The 26097-nt window shown below is 37.3% G+C and overlaps 1 protein-coding gene across 6 annotated transcripts in view; it reads right to left on the bottom strand.

Annotated features, from left to right (window-relative positions):
* CFAP20DC (CFAP20 domain containing) overlaps nt 1-26097 on the bottom strand; it is a 188866-nt gene that overhangs the window by 79617 nt on the left and 83152 nt on the right. For all 6 annotated transcript variants that reach the window (XM_039326717.1, XM_039326715.1, XM_039326713.1 and 3 more), the window contains 4 exons: nt 25718-25854; nt 19758-19935; nt 5381-5697; nt 2691-3095 (listed from right to left, as the gene is read on the bottom strand). In XM_039326717.1, the coding sequence (XP_039182651.1) occupies nt 2691-3095; nt 5381-5697; nt 19758-19935; nt 25718-25854 (1037 nt within the window). The remainder of the gene's footprint in view (nt 1-2690; nt 3096-5380; nt 5698-19757; nt 19936-25717; nt 25855-26097) is intronic.

Genomic DNA, 26097 nt, shown 5'->3' with positions numbered 1-26097 from the left:
GGCAAGTGTCTGTTAAAGCAGGGGTTCCCCAACCCCTGGTCTGTGGACCGGAACCGGGCTGTGGCATGCTAGAAACTGGGCTGCACAAACAAGCAAAGCCCCATCCGTGGGATGCAGGCAGCACCCAAAACCACATAACGGGTCCCTGGTGCCCAAAAGGTTGGGGACCTCTGTGTTAAAGACTCAAAACAAGGATCTAGAGAATAATGGAAATGACTGATAAAATTAGGCCTCTATTTGGGATGCTTGTAGAATCAAAACTTCAATGCCTTTTGATTTCTATCTGGCACCAAAAGATATAGCCAGATAGAAATGGAACAGGAGAGTCAGGAGCTATTACAATAATACTGTTATGTTCTAGACAGGAAAATATCATAAAAATCGGACAGTTAGTATTCTCAGAACGCAAGCCATTTAAAATTTTTTATAAAGTTCCTAGTCACTGCTGACTAATTAAGCTATCACTTGAAAAAGGGAAATCTAGATATCAGCTAATAAAAATATGAAATTATGAATTACTGTTAAGTTGTTAATGGTGGCTGTAAGAATATATGTTGGGTAATAAAACCAGGAGAAGAAGAATTAAATTGATAGACATGAATGCAATCCCCCACCCAAATGGCTTGGGGATTTGGACTACAACACTTCCTTACTGTTATCCTTCAATCACTTCACTTACTATTTGGGAGGAGAGGGCTGGCTGTAGCAATGTTCTGAAGTGCAGGGACGAATGATCTAAGGCAGTGTTTCCCAAACTTGACAATTTTAAGGCATGTGGACTTCAACTCCCAGAATTCCACAGCCAGCGTTGCTGGCTGTGGAATTCTGAGAGTTGAAGTCCTCATGCCTTAAAATTGTCACGTTTGGGAAACACTGATCTAAGGGGTTCACCCACAGATTACTATTGAAATTCTGTCAATTTTCCTTTCCTTCAAACTGACTTGGTAATGTACCGACTTCAGCAGCTCTTAAAACTACAATAAGCTTGCCTTTTACCCTGCATAGTTGTTTGAACCATTGCCATTGATAATGAAATGTAATTCTTTCTTCCCTCCCCCAAAGAAATCCAGTTTGATAGCTATTGGAAGAGGAATTAAATACTGACTTTAAAAAAATCAGGACAAAAGAGCTGAAACTCAACCAGACCCTGGGGATTATCCATGCCAGTAAGTGCTTTCCCTACTTGAGAAGTCTAAGCAGCTGTCCATCAAAACATATGAGAGAAAGGCTTGTGAGAGTTATTGCAAAAGGGGTGTGTTTGGCACACTTGTGCTGGTCTTTCCTTTTTCTTTTGCTCAAAAGAGAAAACATTCAAACAAAGGTTTAAACATTTCACATAAAGAACAAAAATCTATGGGGCTGGTATTTTGCTCACCTCTTTGTATAGATTATTAACAAGTAGAAGTTGCTTGAAAAATGCTATTCATTCCGGAGAGCCCCATAAGAAAAAAAAAATGCTATGAGCCAACAGTTGAATTAACTTGCCTATTTTTAATGCATGTGGTTGCTAGATTTGCATTGTAGCAGTCACTCATTTCCAGTCCCTATTGGCTTAGCTGAAAAACATGCAATCATGCTTGTAGGGCAGACACCCCTCAAGTGCTACAAACACAAAAACCAAATCTGGTATTCCAGAGAGGCAATCAATCTGTCAAATTATATGCCTCCTACCAGTCTAACAATTGGGAAAAGAAAAAAAAAATCTTATGTGGAATTCAGTCAGAGAGCAAATAGCTTTTCTTTCATGCTCGCAAAAATATTTTCCAAGGGAAATGTTACTATGGCGTGTAATTATTGACCTGATATCCCAGTTCTGTTAAGACTTTAGGATGGTGCTAAAGGTAAATGTTAATCTCTAAGGCTTTCAATTAAATAGAAAAACAATGAATGAAATAGATCAGGTGCATGAGGAGAAATGTTCTGCATCACACTAAAGTGCAATCTTTCCCATCATTTATATTATGGGAGGAATATAATAGAGGAAATCCATAAGCAGGGTACAAGTGTGGAAACATCTTTCATTGTAAAAACAAACAAATTTCTTCAGTTTGTTTCAAGAAACTTCTTTTCCTCCAACTGCTAGAAACTTTCTGTAGATATACCAGCCATATTTAAAACTGATTAATAAGAATTCATTAATTTTTCTGCCCTCTTCTTTCAGTCATTAACTTAAGAAATGCCAAATTCCAATCGGACAGATTGGAAGTAAGTTGTTTTTGTAGAAAATATTTCATTATCCCAAACAAGCCTTTGTCAGCCTCTGACAAATCCTGGCATACAGACTGACAAACTTTGGCAGATAAACAAGTTTTAAGATTGATTATCTTAAAACAGTATTGCTTCTCTTTGCTATAAAAAACATTGTATTTTCAGTCCAAGGTCTATTTATTTACATTTATCCTCCAGCCAGATTTAGTGTACCGGGGAGACTATGTACTTACATTGCTAACCATTCTTGATCCTAATTAGTAGTCCTATTTGCCATGGATATATCTTGTCTTTTTTAAAATGTATAATTAATTAATCCTTGTATCATGGATCAATCTGGCAGTTTTCCTTCTCTTCCATATGATTGATCTTTGCTTTATCCCATGGCAGCGCTTTCTAAAATGCTAATGTTATTAACAGATGCAAAGATGCAAAAGCTTAAATATCCTTTTTATTACAACAAGATTTATAAAAATACTTACAGGAATTTGAACTACTGGATTTGAGTCCTCCAGATGGAGTTCTTTTAAGGACTTTCTACTTATGGAACTTCTTAATGCACTGGTGGAGAGATCTTTTGAGATGCTAGATATTTCCTTACAGGGTTCAGATAGGTTTCCGATAGGGGATAAACAAGAAGTGGGCAACAAGCTTCTTTGTATCTTATTTGCTTTGTCCATTATCACAACAGAATCTTCAATACATTGTGGTGATACTTCTTCTTCAGTCCTTTTTGTACAGAAGTTGTATGTCCTGCTTTCAGGACTCTTGGGTGCCATTTTGGGAAGAATCTCCTTGGATATTACTGGCTGAGGGAATGCTGATATGAAATAGTTATTTGGAAGATTCTGATTCTCTTGCATGAGGGAGTCCATGTAACTATCATCCTACAATAGGGAAACAAGACAAGATGAATTATTTTAAACACTGCTCATCACCATAAGTTTTCCAGCCTCCCCAGAACACTAGAAAAACTACAGTCCTTCTTCTCTTGCCTGAGTGGTAATTTGTACATTGATATTGTCTGGAAGAAAAAAAAAGGATATTTATGAAAAATGAAGCAAGCACAACTAATATTTTTAAATTATGAACATCTAGCCTGAAAACAATGATGATCTGAAGGTCTATTTCTATCGCACTCCAGCGATATTTCTATTGCAGAAATTGTTACTCAATTATTTATTTGCTGATAGGAAAAATCAATTTCAAAATCAAAACTGTTGTCATGATAAAACAAAACTTCTTCTGAGGTTGAAACATTCTGAATATGAAAAAAAGTATTTCTTGTTAACTAAAGGGTATATAAAAAAGCAAAATTTTCAGAATAGAAAAAGCCTTGGAAGAAACCTTTTCTATTTCCAATTATATTATTTAGATTATCATCTCAGTTTAATAAACTCTGATATGAACAAATCCTTGGGTTGTGTTGGAAGCTCCTTCTTACAAGGTGGAAACCAAACGAGGAAGCTTTTAATAAACTACAGTATGTATAATGTGGTCTATTTTACTTTTTTTCATCTCAGTGAATAATCCAATCCTTGTGGTTTGTAAATCATGCCTTATTGTTATATGTGAAGCAGGCCATTAGCTTTGGTCAATACACCGGGGTTAAAGCCAGCATGCTTTAATGTGATACTGAATTCTTTTCCTCTACCCTAGACAATCATAATTGACAATGCTTTTTCTAAATTTGTAATGTGGGGTTTTTTTTCATTGATTCACAGAAAAAAAGGAAGTATTTTTTCATTAAATTTAATTTCATAGCTGTCCAGAATTGCTTCGAAACAAGAAGGACAGCAAATAAATTGAATAAATAAACAAAACGTTCCTAGTTTATTTGCCAAACTGTGATGAGACTTAGGACTGACAAAATACTTCATTTATATCTCATTTTATTAGAATTGGCCAAATTCTTCTATTTAATTATTAATCTATTGAAATAAAGAGGTTTTCAGCCTTTTTTTTAAACTGAAGGGTAAAAAAACAGTCATTATGATTATGTGCCATCAAGTCATTTTAGAGACTCCTAGTGACTGGATAGATTTTCTCCATGATGATGTTTCACTAATTCTTTCTTCCAACGGTATATTCATCTACCTTGTTGGTGGTCATCCCTTCTTCTCTTTCTATCTGCCTTCCCTAGCACTAGAGCCTTTTCTAGAGTGTTGGGTCTTCATATAATGTATCTGAAGTAAAATAATTTAAGCCTAGTCATCTGTGTTTTGAATGAGAATTATAGGTTGAGTTGTTCAATGATTCATTCGTTTGTTTTCATGGCTGTCCATGGTATACTTAGGAGTCTTCTCCAACATCAAAGTTCAAGCACATCAATATTCTTCCGGTCCTGTTTCTTTAAAGTCCACCTTCTGCTGCCATAGAGTATCATGGCTTGCAAAACCTCTTTGTAGGTGGAGACACATCATGGTATTTGAATATCCTTTCCAAGGCGTTCACAGTTGCTCTACCCAGTGCTTGACTGTGGCATATTTCTTGACTGTGTTCCTTTACAGTGTATGGTTGATTCTAAAAGGCAGAAGCTATCTACTATTTCAATATCTTCATTGTCAGTTTTTAGGCTGGTTGTTCTATCTGCTGTTGTTAGTTTGCTCATTTTTACATTTAATTTTAGTCCCCTTTTTTCCACTGTGTTTTTTGACATTTACTATTAGAGCTTGCAGATTCTTTGCAATTTTTGGCTATCAGGGTAGCATCGTCAGCATAGTGGGTTGTTGAAATTTCTTCTTCCAATTTTACCTTCTTCCTATACAACTTTCCTTAATATACATTGCTCATAGGTAACAAAGTTTTTTTTTTCTAGATTGCTTTGTCTTTCTGAAAGTTCAAATTTCAATATGATACTCCTTTCTTCAGGTTTTGTTCCACAAAACAGCCCTTAGATGGGCTAAGAGACTGTGACTGTCTCTTAGTTAAAGCTTTCCAGTTTACCTTCCAAAACTAACTGTGGACTAGGGCCTTGGTTGACCTGAACCGAGTCCTCTTCCCTAACCACTACAAAATAGTAACTTTTCTAATTGACAATTCAACTTTCTTCTGAAGACTCTTTTTCTAGCTCGATCACATCAGTTTTTAACACATATCCATATATGAGGAGAGATGTCAGGTGTACTGCCGGTGGGAATACAGCAAAATAACAGCGAGCCTTTAAAGTTACCTCTCCATTGCTCTCATTTCCATAGAAATCATCTTCCATTTGAGCTCCTCGCCAGTCCTTGCTAATTTCGTCCTTCAAATCCAAAGAAAAAGTGCAATCTTCTGAAGAAAGACTCAAGGGCTTTCCATGAGGTGCTGATCGAGGTTTTGAGGAGTAGGTGAAAATATCCTCAGGCACTTCAGCTGCTTCTTTGCTTTCATATATTTGGTCATCACTTTGGGCAGAGGCTGAAACATCATGGAATGTTTCATAGGCTATCGGCAGAGGATTGCTGGACTCCAGTTGAGAGTTTTCTTTGTCAGGAAATATCCATTCATCTGCAAACATTAAAAGTTGAACAATGCATATTAATGATTTCTGTATATCTCGTCAGGAAAAACAACAACAATTCATACCACAAATATGAAAAAGTAGATAGAAATTGTCAAAAATCACAAATATTTTAAAAAATGGTATGATGTAGTAATTCATGTGTTGGACAAGGAGCATGACATTCCAGATTCAATTAATTAACTATGGAATTCGCTGAGAGACATTGGGCCAATCAATAAGCTGAACAAGTTACAGCTTGTTCATTCATTCATTCACAAGATCGCTCAGCTCAAGCAATGTGATTTTGACTGGAGTACAGAATAAAATCAAACAATAAACCAAGCATACTCTCTCCATTTAACATCTAGAATATATAAATGTAAAAAGCACAATATAGAAAGGATTGTTTTGGTGGAGAATAAAATAAATAGAAATTGCCATTATGAACAGCCTTGGGCTCCTGGGAAAAACCAGATAAATAAATAAACTAAGTAAATAAGTAATAATTCTAACTTCTCATGATAGAAGAAAATGAATAGTCTTACATAGACCTTTAATTCATCTGTTTTGCACTACATATTGGGAGAACTTCTGCTGAAAAAGGTCCTGGTTACATGGACATACTGGGGACTTAGTTTGTAGTATGTTGAAAAATCATATGGCCTAACAATGAGAAATCCTTCTTTACAATAATACCAGTCTATTGCATTCTACACTTTACTGGTCCTGTCTTCAGTATTATAATTTTTTATCCTCTCTTCTCAAAAGATTTCAATTAAATTATTTATAGCTAGACACACATATTTTAATTTCAGTACAGCACACAGATGATTTTGGAGAAATATTAGGCATGACATCCTCTCTTAATGTAGCATTTGGGTGTTTATTTTGATAGGTTATGTCACACTGCAAGATTGTTGATCACAACATTGCAGGTGTTTTCAGTAGTATAGAAGTACAAGCTTTAATTGTAATTTATTATCTACCAATGACATTCCTCCACTTTCTACAGGCAGTGTGTGTCTTCCAGTTTATTGCAAGGGCCTAGATCCTTTTATGTTATAAATCTTTTTAAGATAAGGTCACAGAACTACTTTACATCCTGAAACACTAATCGGTGTGGGAGTGCTGGTAAACACATCCCTAATGAGGAATATTGCTCTCCATTGTACAAGAATGTCAAACATTCTTTGGGATAAAATACAAGGATGTATCTGGTTATACTACAATGTGTATCAATAAAGTATAATGTAAACAACAAACATCAAAATAGTCACTACAATGTGTATCTTATGAAGTCTTCCCTAAATCCATTTTAGGGGATTCATTGTTGCAATAATAGAAAAAATCATCCTTAGAAATGATTTAAGCTTGTTCCTATCTGTTTAATCACATCCCTTCATCTACACATCCCCACTGTATTCTGTTTCTTAGTTATGCTGAAATGTGACTGAACTAATTAGTATCACATTTCTTAAAAAGTGAATGTTACCCTTCTTCTCCAAAGGAGAAGAGGACTTCTTTTATTTTCAGCTCATGTTTAATTTATACTTGAATCTCACTTCTATAGCTCAGGGCTGGAGGAAAAAAACATGAATATATCCATTTTACCAGCTTCCCCTGTGATCAGGCAATACTAATCTTTTTATTTTAGAACAAACAAAAAGCCTCTGATATGGATTTAAATAATGGCTGCCAGACAGCCAGAAGCAATTTTTTAACCCTTTCATTACTAAATTATATTTTACTGTTTGAAATTACATTAGGGAAAATGATAACATGATTAAGGAAAATGTGAAATAACATCAAGGCCTGCTCAAATATGCATTATTCAGTTGTTTCATTAAAGGTAACACCATATGTCTTGGTTGCTAGAACCTGGAACACCTTCAGAAATCAATAATATGACCAACAACTTAAAAAAAGGTCTCAAGATTAATCTATTTCATTATTAACAGCAGACAAATACGAAAAATAAAACTGTTTTATCTGTGTATATATGTAAAAAAAAGATCAAGTAGTCCCCACGAATTTTACTCCACTAGTGGGTTTTGGCTATAGGGGGCAGTGTTCATCTCCATTTCAATGCCATTGAGCCAGTGTTGTTCGAATATGTTTTTGCGGTCATGTGGCCAGTTGATATCGTACAGCGCTGTTACCTTCCCACCATCTACTTGCATTTGCTGGGGCAAGTAACGGGAGCTTACCTTGTCGCATGGCACTTGGGTCTTGAACCCGAGCTGTCAGCTTTCCAGCTGACAAGCCCAGCATTTTAACTGCTGACTCACCACACCACCCATGTATTATAAAGGTATTTTCAACTTCTAGCTGAAACATTGTTGTTCTTTTGCTTCTGACTCATCATGATTTGATAGCAATCATCTTGGTAGGATTTTCAGTAACTGTTTTTTGTACATTCTTGTTATGTTTTCTATCATCAGCGATCCAGCCCTTCTGTCTTCTGTCCCTTTTTTATTGTCATCTATTTTTTTCATTGGATCAAGGTTTTCTCCCAAGGTTCTTGCTGGGTGCTCAAAATATATGCTAATATATTTGCTCAAAGTATATGCTAAAGCTTCACTATTAGAGCTTCCAATGAGCAGTCTGACTTTACTTTGTCCAACATTGAATGATCTGTTCTTTCTGACTTCCAAAGTATTCTCCACAGTCTTCTCTAGCACCACCATTTAGCAACTAAATTTTCCACATTTTAGATGGATGGTTTCACTTTCATGTTAATACATTACACCTTGGAAAACCTTGGCCCAGCCAATAGGTACCTTTGTCATTGTGATATATCTGCTCTTAAATATTTCTTTAGATTTGTCTGTCTCCTGAGTAGGATTATGTCTATTTTCCTTGTTATCTTCTGGGAGGACTCTTTTTGTGTGTGTGTATGTGTATAGTATGTGTATGTGTGTGCTATGCATGTGTATGGGTAGATATATATTTTCTTTTGAGAACAAGCAACAGAATTTCATTTTTAATATGGGCCATAGTAAAAAATGACAATAAAAGTTATTTATCTTATTCCTTTGGCAGAGAAAGGGGGATTATGCAATGGGGTTCCAAGAGTACCATATTTAATATGCTTTCTAGGTTCCTTCTAATTTACAGAAATAAATTTTCACTATGCAAACAAGGTGCTGTTTTTGGTCTCATGACATTGATCACAGCATTGGAACTAGGCAAACCCTGAACCAATCACAAATACAATTGAGGAAGGGTGGCAACAACACTCTTGGCAACATATGACGTCACCCATCAAAGTCAAAGTGGAAAAACCCTGGGAAGGATAGATTTTGTTCAGCTACATATTTTTGGGAGAAGTAGATAAAAAATTAAATTTGACTGAAATACAAACAAGTGGGAAAAAAAATCTAATGATTTTGTAGAACCGTATTTCACACCAATTATTGCACAGTTCAAAATTCATGTAAAACGTGGGCACTGTAGCACTGATACTTGTTTACAAATGAAAGTGATGCATGATCTAGACCAAACAAAAATCTTACTAGCTCTGAGTCACAAGGAATGTTGAAATTCTTCTATGGGGAGTCGGGAGAGGATATCAAATGTTTTCATATCAATTGTAATGAATAATTTTGTGCAGCTTCTTAGGAAAATATGTAAATTACTGTGTAATCATGGTAGTGCAGCAAACATGATAAATACAAGAATGATCACCTAAATGTCTAATTACTTTCACTGCAGAGTCAGATTTATGCTGGAGCCTCTAATTGCAGCCTCACATTTTAATGAAGGCTTTAACATGACATAAAAAAAGCTGACAAATGATATACAATATTCATTTGTTTTATTTCTTTCTTTGCCACCAATTTCCCTTTTGTAATGACAGTGCACACCTGCTAGAGTAGATATGTTTATAAATTTTCTATGCTGCCAGTTTAAAGAATTTCTGTTCATAACTGGAACAAATCTAACATAAAGCAGTGAACAGAAATTCTCTATAATCTCAGGATTATAAATCAATTCATGATGAAGACAAATGCATATTCTGCACCTCCTTTGCATTACTCTGTATCTCCACAATTCCCTCCACAACTTGAATGGTAATGGACACAAGGATGTTTGTTTTCTTTTTTGCACTATTTCAGCATTTATTTCAAAAGCATTTGTCTGGGACTAGAATCTTTAGAATGCCATATATTCTCCAGGAAAGAGTCAAAGCTAGTTAAGAAGGAACTAAAAGGCCTGGTCTTTTCCCCATTTCCTACCTTTTTTGTATATTTGACTAAGTATTTGTCATAGTCTGTTCTGACTATGAAAATATTATTTATCTCAGCATTGAGTTATGTGAACAAATTCTGACTCGCCTCATTTTTCCATCTAATTTGCTTGGTTTCTGTGATGGGATTGTACAATTCTTAGTTAATAAACTCAACATATGTAATTTGGGTGACAGATGAGATTTAGCATTGACAGCATTCAACCTCTATTGAGAGAGCAGAATAAGTGACAATTTTCTGAGTCTTCTTGACTTTGGGTGGGATGGTGTTGACGACAATGATTGTGGAACTCTTTCAACTCAGAGAGCCCCAAGAGGAACCTACTTACAAAACCTGAAAACTAGAAATCCTTTTCCTCAGTTTTATTTATCAAAAGAATTGAAAATATTTTTAAAAGTTTATATTTAGTCATTACTGTTGATGCTTTTATAACCTTGAAGCTGAACTACTATGACTTTTGGCTATACCGGTCATCCAATGACATAAGTATGTTTTAGGGCAATGGATTATACTGTATATTGTAAATAAACAGTAAGTAAAACTCCATATGGTATAGTGGTTAAAGGCTTCATCTGGCAACAGGGAGATCCAGGCCCACTTTTCACCATGAATGCTTCTGGGCAATGTTGGCCTAAACACTTTCTGTAAGCTCAACCTACTACATTTTTCAAACAAAAAATAAATGGGAGGGTGGAAAGTTATAGATAGGGTTATCAGTGCATGTAACATAGATCACAAGGGTAATGGGGAACTTTAATTACCCTGACATCAACTGGGAGACAAACTCTGCACTAAGTGGAAGATCAAACAGATTCCTGATAAACCTAGTAGACAACTTTGTCTCCCAAAAAGTAGAGAAGGGAACTAGGGGATCAGCCATATTGGACTTAATTCTCACTAGCAGAGATGAAATGATAGAAGGTGTTGAAGCTACAGGAACCTTGGGGGGGGGAGTGATCATGCAATATTGGAATTCACTATTATGCAAGCCAAGCAATAGAATATAGTCAAACTACAGTCTTGGACTTTAAGAGAGCTAATTTCAATAAACTTAGAGGGAGCTTGGGAAGAATTCCATGGATGAGAATCCTCAAGGGGAAAACAACTCAAGAAGCTTGGGAAATTTTGAAAAGTGAGGTTTTAAAAGTCCAGTCTAGCACAATACCAATGAAGAAGAAAATAACAGCTCTCAAAAGAAACCAGCATGGCTGCATAAAGAACTCTCTGAGAAATTGAAGACAAGAAGGGCAAGTATAAAAAGTGAAAAGAGGGGCACATAACTAAGGCAGAATATCAGCAAATAGCCCAAGCCTGAAAAGATGAAGTGAGAAATGAACTAAGGCTTGCGAAAAAAGTTAAAAATAACAAAAAAAGCTTATTTTGACATATAAAAAACAAGAAAAAAGTTAAGGAAATGATTGGTCCATTAATAGGAGAAAATGGCAAGAAGATGACAAACAACAGGGAGAAAGCAGAACTACTTAACTTGTTTTTTGCATCCATCTTTATCCAAAGGCAAAAAACAGTCCAACCTATCAAAAATAGTACCGTAAAAAACAGATTAGAAACACAAGTTAAAATGGGCAAGAAAATGGTAAGTGAGCATCTGTCCAGCCTAGAAGAGTTCAAATCACCAGGACCAGATGGATTACACCCCAAGGTTCTCAAACAACTAGCAGATGTGATCTCCGAACCACTGAACTATATCTTTCAAAGATCCTGGAGTACTGGAGAACTATCAGAGGACTGGAAAAGAGCTGATGTAGTTCCCAACTTTAAAAAAGGAAAAAAAATGGATCCACCTGGAATCAGCAAACACCTAGAGGGAAACAAAGTCAGAGGCAACAAAATGGATCCACCTGGATTCTGGAATCAGCAAACACCTAGAGGCAAAGAAAGTCAGAGGCAACAAAAGCCAACATTGGTTTGTCAAAAACAGATCATGTCAGACAAATCTTATTACATTCTTTGACCAGGTGACAAAATCAAGTGGACCAGAGGAATGCTGTGGATATAATTTACTTGGACTTCAGTAAGGCATTTGATAAAGTAGACCACAACCTACTACTTGATAAGATAGAAAAATGTGGGTTAAACAGCATCACCACCAGATGGATTTGTAGCTGGCTGACTGACCATACTTAGCATGTGGTCCTCAATGGAACTGCATCTACATGGAGGGAAGTGTGCAGAGAGTTAATACCTCTTTATAACGCCTTGGTAAGGCCACACTTGTAATACTGCATTCAGTTTTTGTCACCATGATGTAAAAAAGATGTTGGGACTCTAGAAAGAGTACAGAGAAGAGCAACAAAGATGATTAGGGGACAGGAGGCTAAAACATATAAGGAACTGTTGCTGGAATTCGGCATGCCTAGTTTAATGAAGAGAAGGAGTAGGGGTGACATGATAGCAGTGTTCCAATATCTCAGGGGTTGTCACAAAGAAGAGAGAGTCAAGCTATTCTCCAAAGCACCTGAAGGCAAGACAAGAAGCAATGGATGGAAACTATCCCAAGAGAGAAACAATCTAGAACTAAGGAGAAATTTCCTGACTGAACAATTAATCAGTGGAACAAGCTTCCTCTAAAAGTTGTGAATGCTCCAACACTGGAAGTTTTTAAGAAGAGACTGGATAGCCATTTGTCTGAAATGGTATAGAGTTTCCTGCCTGAGCAGGAGGTTCGACTAGAAGATCTCCAAGGTCACTTCCAACTCTATTATGGATCATCGCACAGTCAGCCAGATGTTCAGACTGGATTTGGCATTTTGTCTACCTATCGAGTCCTTACCCAGGACCTGGGATAGGCAGATGTGGATGTTTGATGGTATTACAGATATCGTCGCAGGATGGAAGCAGTTCCTAATAAGGCCGCCTTTTGCAATTGACTAATAGCGAATTTGTCAATGCCAATGGTGTTCAAGTGGTGCTCCAGTTGTTTTGGGATTGCACCCAAGGAGCCTATTACTATTGGTACTACCCTTGCTTGCTTTTGCCACAGTCTTTCTATTTCTATTTGTAGGTCTTTGTATTTTGTTATCTTCTCCAGTTCTTTCTCTTCTATTCTGCTATCTCCAGGCACTGCCACGTCCACTATCCAGACTTTTTTGTCTTTCTTATCGACAATTGTTAAGTCTGGGGTGTTATGTTGCAGGTGCTTGTCTGTTTGAATTCTGAAGTCCCAGAGCAGTTTAATTTTATCATTTTCTATGACTTTCTCTATTTTATGATCCCACCAGTTTTTGCTTACAGGCAAATGATATTTTTTGCAGATCTTCCAATGCACCATTGTTGCTACTTTGTCATGCCGCTGCTTGTAATCAGTCTGTGCAATCTTCTTGCAACAGCTTACCAAGTGGTCCACTGTTTCTTCAGCTTCTTTGCATAGGCGGCACTTACTGTCTGTTGCTGTCTTCTCAATTTTGACTTTGTATGCATTTGTCCTTAAGGCTTGGTCTTGTGCAGCCAGAATTAGTCCCTCGGTCTCTTTCTTCAATTTTCCTGCTCTTAGCCATTGCCAGGTTTTATTATTATCTGCTTTCCCAGCTATTTTTTTCATGTATTGGCCATGTAGTGCTTTGTCTTCCCATGCCTCTATTCTGTTCTTCATTTGGTCTTTCTTGTAGGCCAGTTTGGTCTCTCCAGTAGTTAGTAAGCCTTCCTGATATACTAATTTCAGTGCATCTTCATCATTGTTCTTCAGATATTCTTCCAAAGCCATTTTTTCTTCTTCAACCATCTGATGTACTTGTAGCATTCCACGCCCACCTATTTGCCTTGGTAGATAAAGTCTATCAATGTCACTGCGTGGATGAAGGGCATGATTCATTGTCATTATTTTTCTGGTCTGCCTATCCATTGCTTTTAGTTCTGCTTGAGTCCAGTCCACTATTCCAGCTGTGTACCTAATGACTGGGATTGCCCAGGTGTTGATTGCCTTTATGGTATTTCCTCCATTGAGTTTGGACTTTAAGATCTTCTTCACTCTCTTGATGTATTCACCTCTAATCTTTTTCTTGACTTCAGTGTGCTTGATGTTGTCAGCTTGAAGGATACCCAAGTATTTGTAGTACTCTTCCTCATCCAGACTCTTAATGTTATTTTCGTGGGCATCTTGATTCCTTCAGTTTTCATTATTTTTCCTTGTTTGATAGTAAGTGTGGCACATTTGTCCAAGCCAAACTCCATTACAATATCTTGGCTATATATACGGACAGTGTTGAGCAGCGATTCTATTTCAGATGATGTTTTTCCATACAGCTTCAGATCATCCATGTAAAGGAGGTGGGATAGTCTGGCAGATGTTTTTGATGTTTGATAGCCATGTCCTGAGTTATTCAGTATTGTTGACAGAGGAAACAGTGCAATAACAAATAGTAATGGTGATAATGAATCTCCTTGAAATATCCCTCTCTTGATATTAACCTCTCCCAGCTTCTCACCATTGATCTGCAACTGTGTCTTCCATTGTGCCATCGATCTTTGCACAAATTTTCTGATGTTTCTACTGACTCCTGTTATTTCTAGGCACTTTGATTATCCAATCATGTGGCAGAGAGTCAAATGCCTTTTTGTAGTCAATCCATGCCACATTCAGGTTGGTCTTCCTTCTCTTGCAGTTTTCCAAGATCATTTTGTCTATTAGGAGTTGATCTTTTGTTCCTCTGCTATTGGGGCGGTTTCCTTTCTGCTCAGGTGGAAAGAGATTGTTTTCAACTAGATGCTGTTGTACTGCATCAGCTACCACACCAGTTAGTAATTTGAAAGTTGTTGGTAAGCAGGTAATTGGCCTGTAGTTACCTGGTGTTGCCCCTTTTGCTGGATTTTTCATTATTAGGTAGGTTTTCCCAGTTGTTAGCCACTTTTCAATTTCTCCTCCTTGTAGTATATTGTTGAACTGCTTGGCAATGAGTGGGTGTATAACAGTTAGATGTTTCAACCAAAACCCATGCAGTTCATCTTCACCTGGTGCTGACCAATTTTTGATTTTCTTTGCTCTTTTTTCTACCATTTTTGTTGTTATTACTAGTTCTTTCATTTCAACTTCTGTTTTATTTGCATCCACCTCTTTTAACCAAGCCGCATCCTTGTTGTATTTCTTTGGGTTATCCCATATCTGCTTCCAGAACTGCACTGTTTCTTCCTTGTCAGGTACTGACTGATTCCTTGCAGTTTCTCCATTGATGGATTGGTAGAAACGTTTCTGATTGGATTGAAATTGGAGGTTCTGCCTATAGTTTGCAATTCGAGCTTCATATCTACTGATTTTCCTGGCTATAGCTGTTATTTGTTGCTTTATTATTTCCAGTGCTTCCTTGATCTTCCTTGTTTCTAAGTGGTATTTCTTGATTAGGTATTCTTTGGTCTTCTTGTTCTTCAGCTTCTTTTCTTTCATCTGTTCTAGCTTGCTTGCATGTGATCTTAACTTGCTGATCTTATTTTCTAGTCTAACCTTCCATTTTTCTGGTGCACTGTTTGTTTGTTTTTCTTCTTTGTTGATTTTGCATCCCAGGTATTCAGTTATAACTGCAGCTGTGCTGTACATTAGTTGGTTTGTTTCTTGCAGTGAATTGGTGCTTATACTTGATATTGCAGTATTTGCATCTTTTAATACTTGTGCTAGCTGTTTCTTTGGAACAAGCTTCAATGCAGGCAGCCTTATTCTGTTGTTTTTGTGCTGTTCTAGATGCTCAGTTATTCTTTGTTTCAATTCTTTTATTTCTTTAGTTAGAGGGTTTTGTTCTTCCTGAGGAAGAGGTGCCTGGTTTCCAAATGAGAACAGTTGTATATCTCTGCTGGATTCTTCACTGCCAACTCCCCCTGGTTTGCCTCTACATTCTGAATTACTTCTGGTAAGGCTTTGATTTCTTTGCCCTGGGTAAACCTTTGCAGTTCGTCCAATTCTGTTTCTGTGAATACTTTATTTCGTGTTATAAATCGGCGTTGATCTGCTAGTCTCTGTTCTGTTATTTCTGATTCTGGATGTTGTTCTTTCCAGAACTGGTGCATTCGTTTTAGATATCCTCTTCTTGTTGGACTTGATCTGTAGTAACAGATCATTATTTCTTTGTTTTCCATCACTGTGTATCTGCGACGGGTAAACACCTTTTCTTCCAGTAGTTCTGCAGCTGCTGGCCCTGGTTGCTCAGCCAACAGTCCTGAGTCCTGTAACCCATTTTTCACCAGATATCCAGGAACTCCAATATCTAGCGCGGACCTTGTTAACCCGGGCGACGTCCGAGCCGGTATGGCATTCTGAAATTTACGTCTCACCATATTTTTTATGGGAGAGACACTCTTTGTCTGACTCCTCTGATGAGACCTGTCCAGTATGGTTGAACCTCTGGCATAGCTCTCATCTTCCTCAGAGTACACAAGCCCCACAACCACGTCAAGGTAGTGCCTCACTGGGGGATTATTATTATTATTATTATTATTATTATTGATCATCGCACAGTCAGCCAGATGTTCAGACTGGATTTGGCATTTTGTCTACCTATCGAGTCCTTACCCAGGACCTGGGATAGGCAGATGTGGATGTTTGATGGTATTACAGATATCGTTCGCAGGATGGAAGCAGTTCCTAGTAAGGCCGCCTTTTGCAATTGACTAATAGCGAATTTGTCAATGCCAATGGTGTTCAAGTGGTGCTCCAGTTGTTTTGGGATTGCACCCAAGGAGCCTATACTATTGGTACTACCCTTGCTTGCTTTTGCCACAGTCTTTCTATTTCTATTTGTAGGTCTTTGTATTTTGTTATCTTCTCCAGTTCTTTCTCTTCTATTCTGCTGTCTCCAGGCACTGCCACATCCACTATCCAGACTTTTTTGTCTTTCTTATCAACAATTGTTAAGTCTGGGATGTTATGTTGCAGGTGCTTGTCTGTCTGAATTCTGAAGTGCCAGAGCAGTTTAATTTTATCATTTTCTATGACTTTCTCTATTTTATGATCCCACCAGTTTTTGCTTACAGGCAAATGATATTTTTTGCAGATCTTCCAATGCACCATTGTTGCTACTTTGTCATGCCGCTGCTTGTAGTCAGTCTGTGCAATCTTCTTGCAACAGCTTACCAGGTGGTCCACTGTTTCTTCAGCTTCTTTGCATAGGCGGCACTTACTGTCTGTTGCTGTCTTCTCAATTTTGACTTTGTATGCATTTGTCCTTAAGGCTTGGTCTTGTGCAGCCAGAATTAGTCCCTCGGTCTCTTTCTTCAATTTTCCTGCTCTTAGCCATTGCCAGGTTTTATTATTATCTGCTTTCCCAGCTATTTTTTTCATGTATTGGCCATGTAGTGCTTTGTCTTCCCATGCCTCTATTCTGTTCTTCATTTGGTCTTTCTTGTAGGCCAGTTTGGTCTCTCCAGTAGTCAGTAAGCCTTCCTGATATACTAATTTCAGTGCATCTTCATCATTGTTCTTCAGATATTCTTCCAAAGCCATTTTTTCTTCTTCAACCATCTGATGTACTTGTAGCATTCCACGCCCACCTATTTGCCTTGGTAGATAAAGTCTATCAATGTCACTGCGTGGATGAAGGGCATGATTCATTGTCATTATTTTTCTGGTCTGCCTATCCATTGCTTTTAGTTCTGCTTGAGTCCAGTCCACTATTCCAGCTGTGTACCTAATGACTGGGAATTGCCCAGGTGTTGATTGCCTTTATGGTATTTCCTCCATTGAGTTTGGACTTTAAGATCTTCTTCACTCTCTTGATGTATTCACCTCTAATCTTTTTCTTGACTTCAGTGTGCTTGATGTTGTCAGCTTGAAGGATACCCAAGTATTTGTAGTAATCTTCCTCATCCAGACTCTTAATGTTATTTTCGTGGGGCATCTTGATTCCTTCAGTTTTCACTATTTTTCCTTGTTTGATAGTAAGTGTGGCACATTTGTCCAAGCCAAACTCCATTACAATATCTTGGCTATATATACGGACAGTGTTGAGCAGCGATTCTATTTCAGATGATGTTTTTCCATATAGCTTCAGATCATCCATGTAAAGGAGATGGGATAGTCTGGTAGATGTTTTTGATGATGTTGTTGTTGTTGTTGTTGTTGTTGTTATTATTATTATTATTATTATTATCTTTGAACTTCTGAATAAAAGGTGTGATATAAATATAAGAGAAGTTGATAAAGATTGTTGATGGCATACAAGATATAGAGAATTATGTTTCTAATTGCTACAATGCTCTTACTTCTTATCTCTACTTTTCACTTTCTTACTCACTGTGTTATGAATAATTGGCAGCTTTTCCTATTATATTTTTTATTCCCTTGATTGAGTTAGAGTATCCTAAGAGCGGTCAGAATGCCTATTAGTTAACCAGTATCAAATTTGACTTAAAAACAGGAGAGCAACTGTTCATTAAGCATCTGTTTTAATATCTAGAAACTGCATAGCAAACTAGCCACTTGGGCTTTTAATTTTTTAAAACTAAAATCTGCTCCAAAGCAATACTGAATACAATAGCATTAAAAAATTTGAAGAGTTTCACTCTTTCGTTTGCTTTTTTTTAGTACTGTATATATAAAGGTTTACAAGAATAATTTATTTTTAGTTTTTTTGTCTTTTCTTCTGAAAGCACAGAAATTCTTTATTTACATGCACTTTGTGTAATTGTGCAAATCTTTATTAATGTTCAGAAGGAAATTCCATTCTGAAAGATTTGATTTTCATAATCCCTGTAATGTAGGCGTTTATATTTTATGTCAACTGTTTCAGATTTCCTTGGAAAACAAGAAAAACAGTGTATTATCTTACACTGAAAGAGCTGTGATGTTAAGGAATATAACATTTGTGCTGTGCTACTAACTGTTTCTGGGCCATCACTGTAAATTTTCACAATGGCACAGATAGGAAGGCATGGCTGCCTAGAAGAAAAAAGTTAGAAAAATAATGCTGGCTCTCTGCAATCTTAAATGGGAAAGGAATATTTTTTGAAAATCAGCAGGATTTGTTTTTAAATTTGCAAAACAACTTTAATGAACAAAAGCTAATCCATGCATGTCGATGAAGATTCTCAGTCATCCGGGTAGATTTGTCTGTAAGTTGAGTCATGGCAACTGGATTTCTTTTTCTTTTTGATATGAAATTTTTTGCTCCTTATCCAAGAGGCTTCTTCAATCTGCGGTGAAGTCCAATTGCCATGATTCAACTTCCAGATTAATCCATATAGAATTTTAATTAGGTTATTATACCAAATTAATTTATTACAGATATGATTTTTCACTATGATCCCATTTTTCAACTCCATATTACTTTTTTTCTCTATAGAATGAACTCATATATTCAACTGCTTGTTACCAAGCACACAACAATGAATTTATATAAATCAAATGATATACCTCCATATGTAAACCTAGAATCAATCACAAAGTGTTATGGATACATATATACAAGTAAGACTTTTGCAATAATTCCTAAATATAATACAATTTTTGAGTAATTCTTGGCCCTGGAAATATTCTGACATTAAATCATGGAGCTCACTGGCTGATGTGATATGATTTTTCTGTCAACTCAACCTGCCTTGCAAGAATATTGGAAAACGATTTAGTAATAAAAGAAAATAACCCCTCTACAAGTATCTATTTCCACTGCAATGTCTTATTGCCATCTCCAACGTACCACTCGATAACCTTCCGAATTTTAAAATCAGGTCACTCACCTGTTGAAAACTCAGTTGTCCAAACAGTAAAGCAGAGGAAAGAGTTATTAAATTTACTACATAGTTTCCTTGAAGCAATTAATAAAGAACAATTCAAAAATGTTGCAGTGTTAGTTTTTATAACTATTGCATCAGCATCTTACCCTTGTCCAGGGAAACTTGATTTGTGTTACAGATATTTTCTATATTTTTTTTATCTAAAGCCATATCGAATGATGATGGAGACTGCTCAGTCACTACTGTATCTTGTACTGGTTCTGCTCTCTTTTCCAAAGTTGGCATTTGGCATGACCTTTTTGTCCTAAGGCTCGATTTTGTTGACTTAAAAAAAAAAGATATATCAGTTCAGTATAAGGAAAATTAAGAAAAAGAGAGAAAAAACTGAATTGGAAGTTTAATTAAAAGGTTAAATTTGGACAGTGGTATCCAAGTAACATTTTATCTAGATATAAGCTTATATTATTAAGTCTCAGTGAGTATTTTTTTTTCAAAATAAACTATTCTTCCCTTCTATAATTTAAAAAATTAGCAGCTAGAAAAATAGTAAATTAGGAAATTTAAATTTACATTACAAATATATTTCATTATCACGTTTAACACAAGGAAGAAAATGTGACGCTCAGCAGGACAAGGCAGGACTGTGTTGCCTTGCTATAGAGCCATGGTAGCGCGATGGTTAGAATGCAGTTCGAGTCTCACTGGCTCAAGGTTGATTCAGCCTTCCATCCTTCCGAGGTCGGTAAAATGAGGACCCAGACTGTTGGGGGGCAATATGCTGACTCTGTAAACCGCTTAGAGAGGGCTGTAAAGCACCCACCACCTCCATGGCCCACCACAGATCACCCAGGCAGCCCAACAGCACCATGATGGCCATGCCTTCCGCCCGTGCCCTGCAGCAGCATCTGCACATGATGGGGTGCAAGGGCAGAGTCTTGTCCCCGCTGTCTGGCTACCATGTCCTTAGCTGCACAGCGTTGCGTGGGCAGTGCCTGGGGGTGATTCCCCTCCAGATGGCTGCTGGTGAGGAGGGGACCATGGGAGGAGGCGGGGCTGGGGCGACGGTGCATGTGCCCACAGAGAGGGCTCTGAGTGCCGCCTCTGGCACGCGTGTCATAGGTTCGCCACCACTGACATAGTGCAAGATCGGAAGACAGGGAGAGACTTGGCCCATAGAATTGCCAAGAGTGGGACACGACTGGATAAGATTATCACCCCCAGAAACTCTAATCATAATTATATTTTTGAGCCCTGTGGTGGTGCAGTGGTTAGAATGCAGTACTGCAGGCAAATTCTGTCCACTGTCAGGAATTTGATCCTTACTGGCTCAATGTTTACTCAGCCTTCCATCCTTTCGAGGTTGGTAAAATGAAGACTCAGATTGTTGGGGGCAATAGGCTGACTTTGTAAACTGCACAAAGAATGCCATAAAACACTATAGAGCAGTATATAAGTCTAAATGCTATTGTTACTTGCCTTAATGATGAAGACCATCCTAATGACACTGATGTGCCCAACAAAGAGAGCTGTGAAAAGTCAGGTGGATACACAAGAAACTATAATGCAATTCTCAGGCCATCATATATAGAACGGATAGCTGAGAACATCCATACTGGAAATGACCAGTCCAATAAAGAAGATTCTATTTGTAACCATGAGACAGTTATAATCCATTTTCCCAATCTGTCTCACCTTTATCTTGGATTAGATACTTAAAGTGTAGTGAAATAGATATGATTGACTGATTGAATACTGACTGATTGACAACTGATAAAAGTTTGCTCATAGTCCAGATTGACTTAAGGATGCATGTTTATATAATACATATGCATATATACACACAAGAGATATCTATTTTTCTGACTTGGAATAATAAAATAGTACAGTGTAATATTTAGGAATTGGTCTGTTATGCCTCTCCATTAATCCCAAAGAGCAGGTTATTTAAAAATTGGGTATTTCTTCTTTGGTTCTGTTAACATAATTGTATTGTTTGGGGATAAAATCTCTTGCTGCCATTATTCAATATAGTTCAATGAAGATAGCATCCCTAATATTAACACTTGTGATAGCTATTCATGACTGTGAATTTCTTGACTGCTGCCTAATCTGCCTGTCTCAACAGTGGAAAATCTCTACTCTCCATCTACTAGAAAATGTTAAAACATTTACATCTCACTGAAATCAATAACTAATAAAAGTCATGCAGCTAGCAAAAAATGTAGCAACATTTTTCACGCTTCAGTATTTATTAGGACAAATACTACAAACATATAACATTGGACAGAATACTGCTTTTATTAGTATTAAAAATACAGTAGATCTGTACTTTAAATACAATAGTTTTCAGTAAAAGGTATAAAGTGTGTATCTGTGTCTACACAGACGCAAACACATTTTTGCTTAGTATTTGGCACTATCAATACCCCATCTATCGATGCCTTCAAATTTTTCCAAATGTTGATGGATCTTAATAGAAAGCATTACATTACAAGCACATGTTGCAATCTCTCTGTTGCACTTTTACATCGGTTATGAGAAATTGGAACTCGGCATTTCGAATTTGATCAGAAAAAAACCCCACTGAAGGTTTGAATTCTTTTTTCATTTCACTGTTGTCAAAATGCCAACTGATATGCTAGGGAGGTTGGAAGGTGGACACAGGAATAAGAATATTCATGAAATGTAATACAGTAGTATGTGGGAAATACTCTGGGAGACAGAGGGAAGAGATACAGCCTTGGAAATGGTCAGATAAGAGACAGCAGAGCCCACAGCTGAGTAATATGCAGGGCAAAGGACTCCAGAGGTACCCTCCCTAAATTCTCGGATGTAAAGATGATGGTGTGAGAATTGTACTTTCAGACTTGCAAGATTCTGTTAATGTAACTTTATAATAAGGTAGATTTAGTTTATCTGGTCATGTTTCCCTACTGGTCTACCTGGTAAAGCTGACATCTACACTGAGCCAAATATTTCTTACATAATGAATTCTCACTGTGAAAATTTGCCAAAGTACTAGAATGTCGCCAAAGCAATAGAAGGCAAGGGTAAGAGGCAGAGCCTTCACTGAAGATCAGTTTTGTGATGTCACCTCAAAGTAAAATCTCTGACATCACTATCCTGACTTAATACATGGATAGAATAATAAATTAGTTTAACACATAAAACAATTGTAAAATATCCCAGATTATAATCTGCCAGATTATAATGAATGTTCCGATATCATATCTGCCGTATCTTTTAGCATCCTACAATGTTGTCTCCTAAATTTCCGCAACTCTTAACAGCATCTCTCTTTGCACATTTGTCTACCACATCTGAGAAAATAACAAAGAAAAACCAAACCAATCCTATTCCTGTTGGTTCCCTGTCTGAGACTGTTCAAGTTTATTTTATTTATTTATTCTATTTGTACAGCCACACATCTCAACTAAGTGATTCTGGGTGGCTTATATAAAACTCTAGAAGAATTAAGAACAATAAAAATGTAAAAACATCCAGAAAATAAATACATTTAGCAGCCGAGATAGTTAACCAATTAACAGTAAAGCCAAGAAATGGGACCCTTAACACATTATAAGGTCCAGGCCTAGGTATTTAGCCAAGTTTTTAAAAGCTTTGTGAAAACCCAACAGGGTTGGGGCCATTCTAATCTCTGAGGGGAAAAATATTCCACAAATCTACAACCAAGAAGGCCCTTCTTTTAGTTTCCACCAGTTAACACTGCAACATGCCCAATATGCTGGACTGAATTGAACAGGCCGAGACACTGGAAAAAGTTCTGGGCCAAGCATGGTCTAAGACAGGGATCTCCAAACTTGGCAACTTTAAGACTCGCGTACTTCAACTCCCAGAATTCCCCAGCAACCATCAAAAGCTATTAATCTGGACACTCAATGCTACCTCAGGATTTGGGCAAATGCCTCCAAATACCAATTGCAAGGATACTATCACAGGTGAGGTGCAGCAAGTAAGGAGGGGAACCTTGAAGGAAACATGGAAGTTATATTATCAAGGCAACAAAGGCAAAGCATATTTTAAGTCCGTAACAGAGAGAAAGAGATAGCCAGCTCCCTAATTCAGTGACGTGTAAGAAAGAGAAAGAGATATAACATAATCAGACTGGCAAGATTTTGTAAGGATAGCCAATCGTAATAAAAGAAGTTTTAGGTTTCCTCTGGAGTTGATTTCTTGGTCTACCTTGCAGAAATGACAGGTATATTTTTCAGTTCCTGCTTTCAAGCACCCAGAGGCATCTGATTCACAAATATAACAAAATTTTGAACAAAGATAGGCTTAAGCCTGATTTACCTGAGCCATTCCTATGCTCCTTTCTGGGGCTCCGATGACAAACAGCATTAGATTGCAGCTGCCCAGGATTTTCATTTTCTAAAAACACTGATGGGACTTATTTAGAACCAGAGGCATTTTTTAAAAACAAAGCGCTAATGTTTTGTTTTGCAATGTGCCAACCTCTATTGTTCTTGGTCAGGTGTTTTTAAGATGTATGAAGGATGGGTGGTATACCAACCCTGGCACATGCAGAAAGAAACATCTGGGGGCACACTGGCATCTTTGGATGTGGTACTGAGGACCCCAAACTTTATTACACTACCAACTATGATAGATGGCAGACTAAAGATGGGTACCTTGGAGAGACTGGGCACCATAAACCAGCCTGCCAATTTTTTTTCTGAGGGATGAAAGAGTGGCATCAATTTAGTTTTTCTGCTTTAATTTTGTTTTCTGGGTGAGAAGGGGAGTGGGAGGCCTATGGGAGGGAAACTACTTCCATTCCTATCATTAATCCCCTATGTGTTCTGATAGTTTGTTTTCTGATTTAGGAAGGCAATTGATAGTTGGAATGGGAAGGATTTGTTTTCATGGGCCTTCTGTTCATACAGGTAGTTCTTGACTTAACAACCATTCACTTAGTGATCATTTGGAGTTACAATGAAATGGGGAAAATATTACTTACAACTAGTCCTCACACTTCCAACCGTAACAGCATCCCCATGGTCATGTAATCCCAGCCACTTTACAGCAAGCATGTTGTTTAACAACCACCTGAGTCACTTTACAATTGCAATTATTCACTTAACAACCATTGCAAAAAAAAGGTTGTAAAATTGGGCACAACTCAATTAACTGCCACTTTGTTTAACATCAGAAATTCCGGTCCCAATTGTGGTTGTAAGTTGAAGACTACTGTATTTTAGGTCTTGATCTGGGGGAAAAACATACAATATTATCACCAGACTACAGTTATTTTGTTTAAGTGTGATCCTGAAGAGCTGGTCAATAGGATGCTCACTTACTCTATTATAGTTCATAGAATCATAGGGCTGGAAGGGACCTTGGAAATTTTCTAGTCTAACCTCCATGTCCAAGACAGGAGTCCTTATACCATCCTGGACAAATGGTTGTTCAATATTTTCTTGAAAACTTCCTGTAAGGACCCACCCCACTTTGCATCGTAAGAAGACAGAACTCTTGGAATAATTCTTCCAACAGGAATCCTTTATTAAGAAGAAGTGGTTGCAGGCGTGCTAGACAGGACTTGGGGTCCAAGCTCTCCCATTCAAGGTTTTAAGGTTCCCCAGTAGTCCCACCCAATCACCCCCCCTTCCAGTGATAGTTTCAGGCATCACAAATCCACCCCTTTATTCCTTTCTTCCGTCTGGATGGAGACTTCAGATAAACTACATGAAAGGTAAATAGCCCCCTTTGTTATGGTAAGGTTCTTTGGTGCTAACTACATTCAAACTCTTTGAGGTTGCAATAAACACATTCAGTTCCTTAGAAGTATACTGAAGGAAGTGAGGGCCATAAAGCCCCTTTGTTCTCCCCCTTCTCTCCCTCTTGTGGCAGAATCCAGAGAAGGCAGAATTGGGATGTTCTATGTTTGATAATTAAAGATGAAATATAATTGGATTCTGACACTTCCATTGACGGAGCACCCATGATTCCGGGAGGCAAGCTGTTGGATTGACACTTCACAAGATCTAGATTTCTTTGCCTCTTAAATTGTTTTCAGTACAACAATGTTTACTGTTTCCATATTAGAAATTCCAGATTTGTTCTTAAGAAGTATGGCTCTTACCTCCCCAGATGCCCTTGTTGTGAGCCTTCGTCCTGAGAGAGGAGGTGGCCCAAGGACTTTAGATCCAAATGCAATGTGGGATATATCTTGACTTTTATTGTTACGTATAGTAGCTGATGCTCGGTTTGTTGGAGGATCTATTAAATAGCAAAATAGATAATTTAAAGTTTGATACTTTGAACAATGATGAATAAATAGTAGTTAATACTTTTTTAGCAGGTCAAAGCACAGGTATTATCACAAATATTCATTCTTGCTAGACAATGCAAATAGAAAATATGCCAATGATCTATAGCTTACACAATATTCCTATGATTGCCAAATTATTTTATGTGGAATGCTAATATGCAGAACTGACTGTAAGATAGATGGTCATACGT

The sequence above is a fragment of the Crotalus tigris genome, unplaced genomic scaffold (assembly GCF_016545835.1).
Source record: "Crotalus tigris isolate CLP2741 ecotype Arizona unplaced genomic scaffold, ASM1654583v1 scf7180000024342.5246164, whole genome shotgun sequence".
NCBI classification, from domain to species: Eukaryota; Metazoa; Chordata; class Lepidosauria; order Squamata; family Viperidae; genus Crotalus; species Crotalus tigris.
This window is presented reverse-complemented; position numbering and strand designations above follow the sequence as displayed.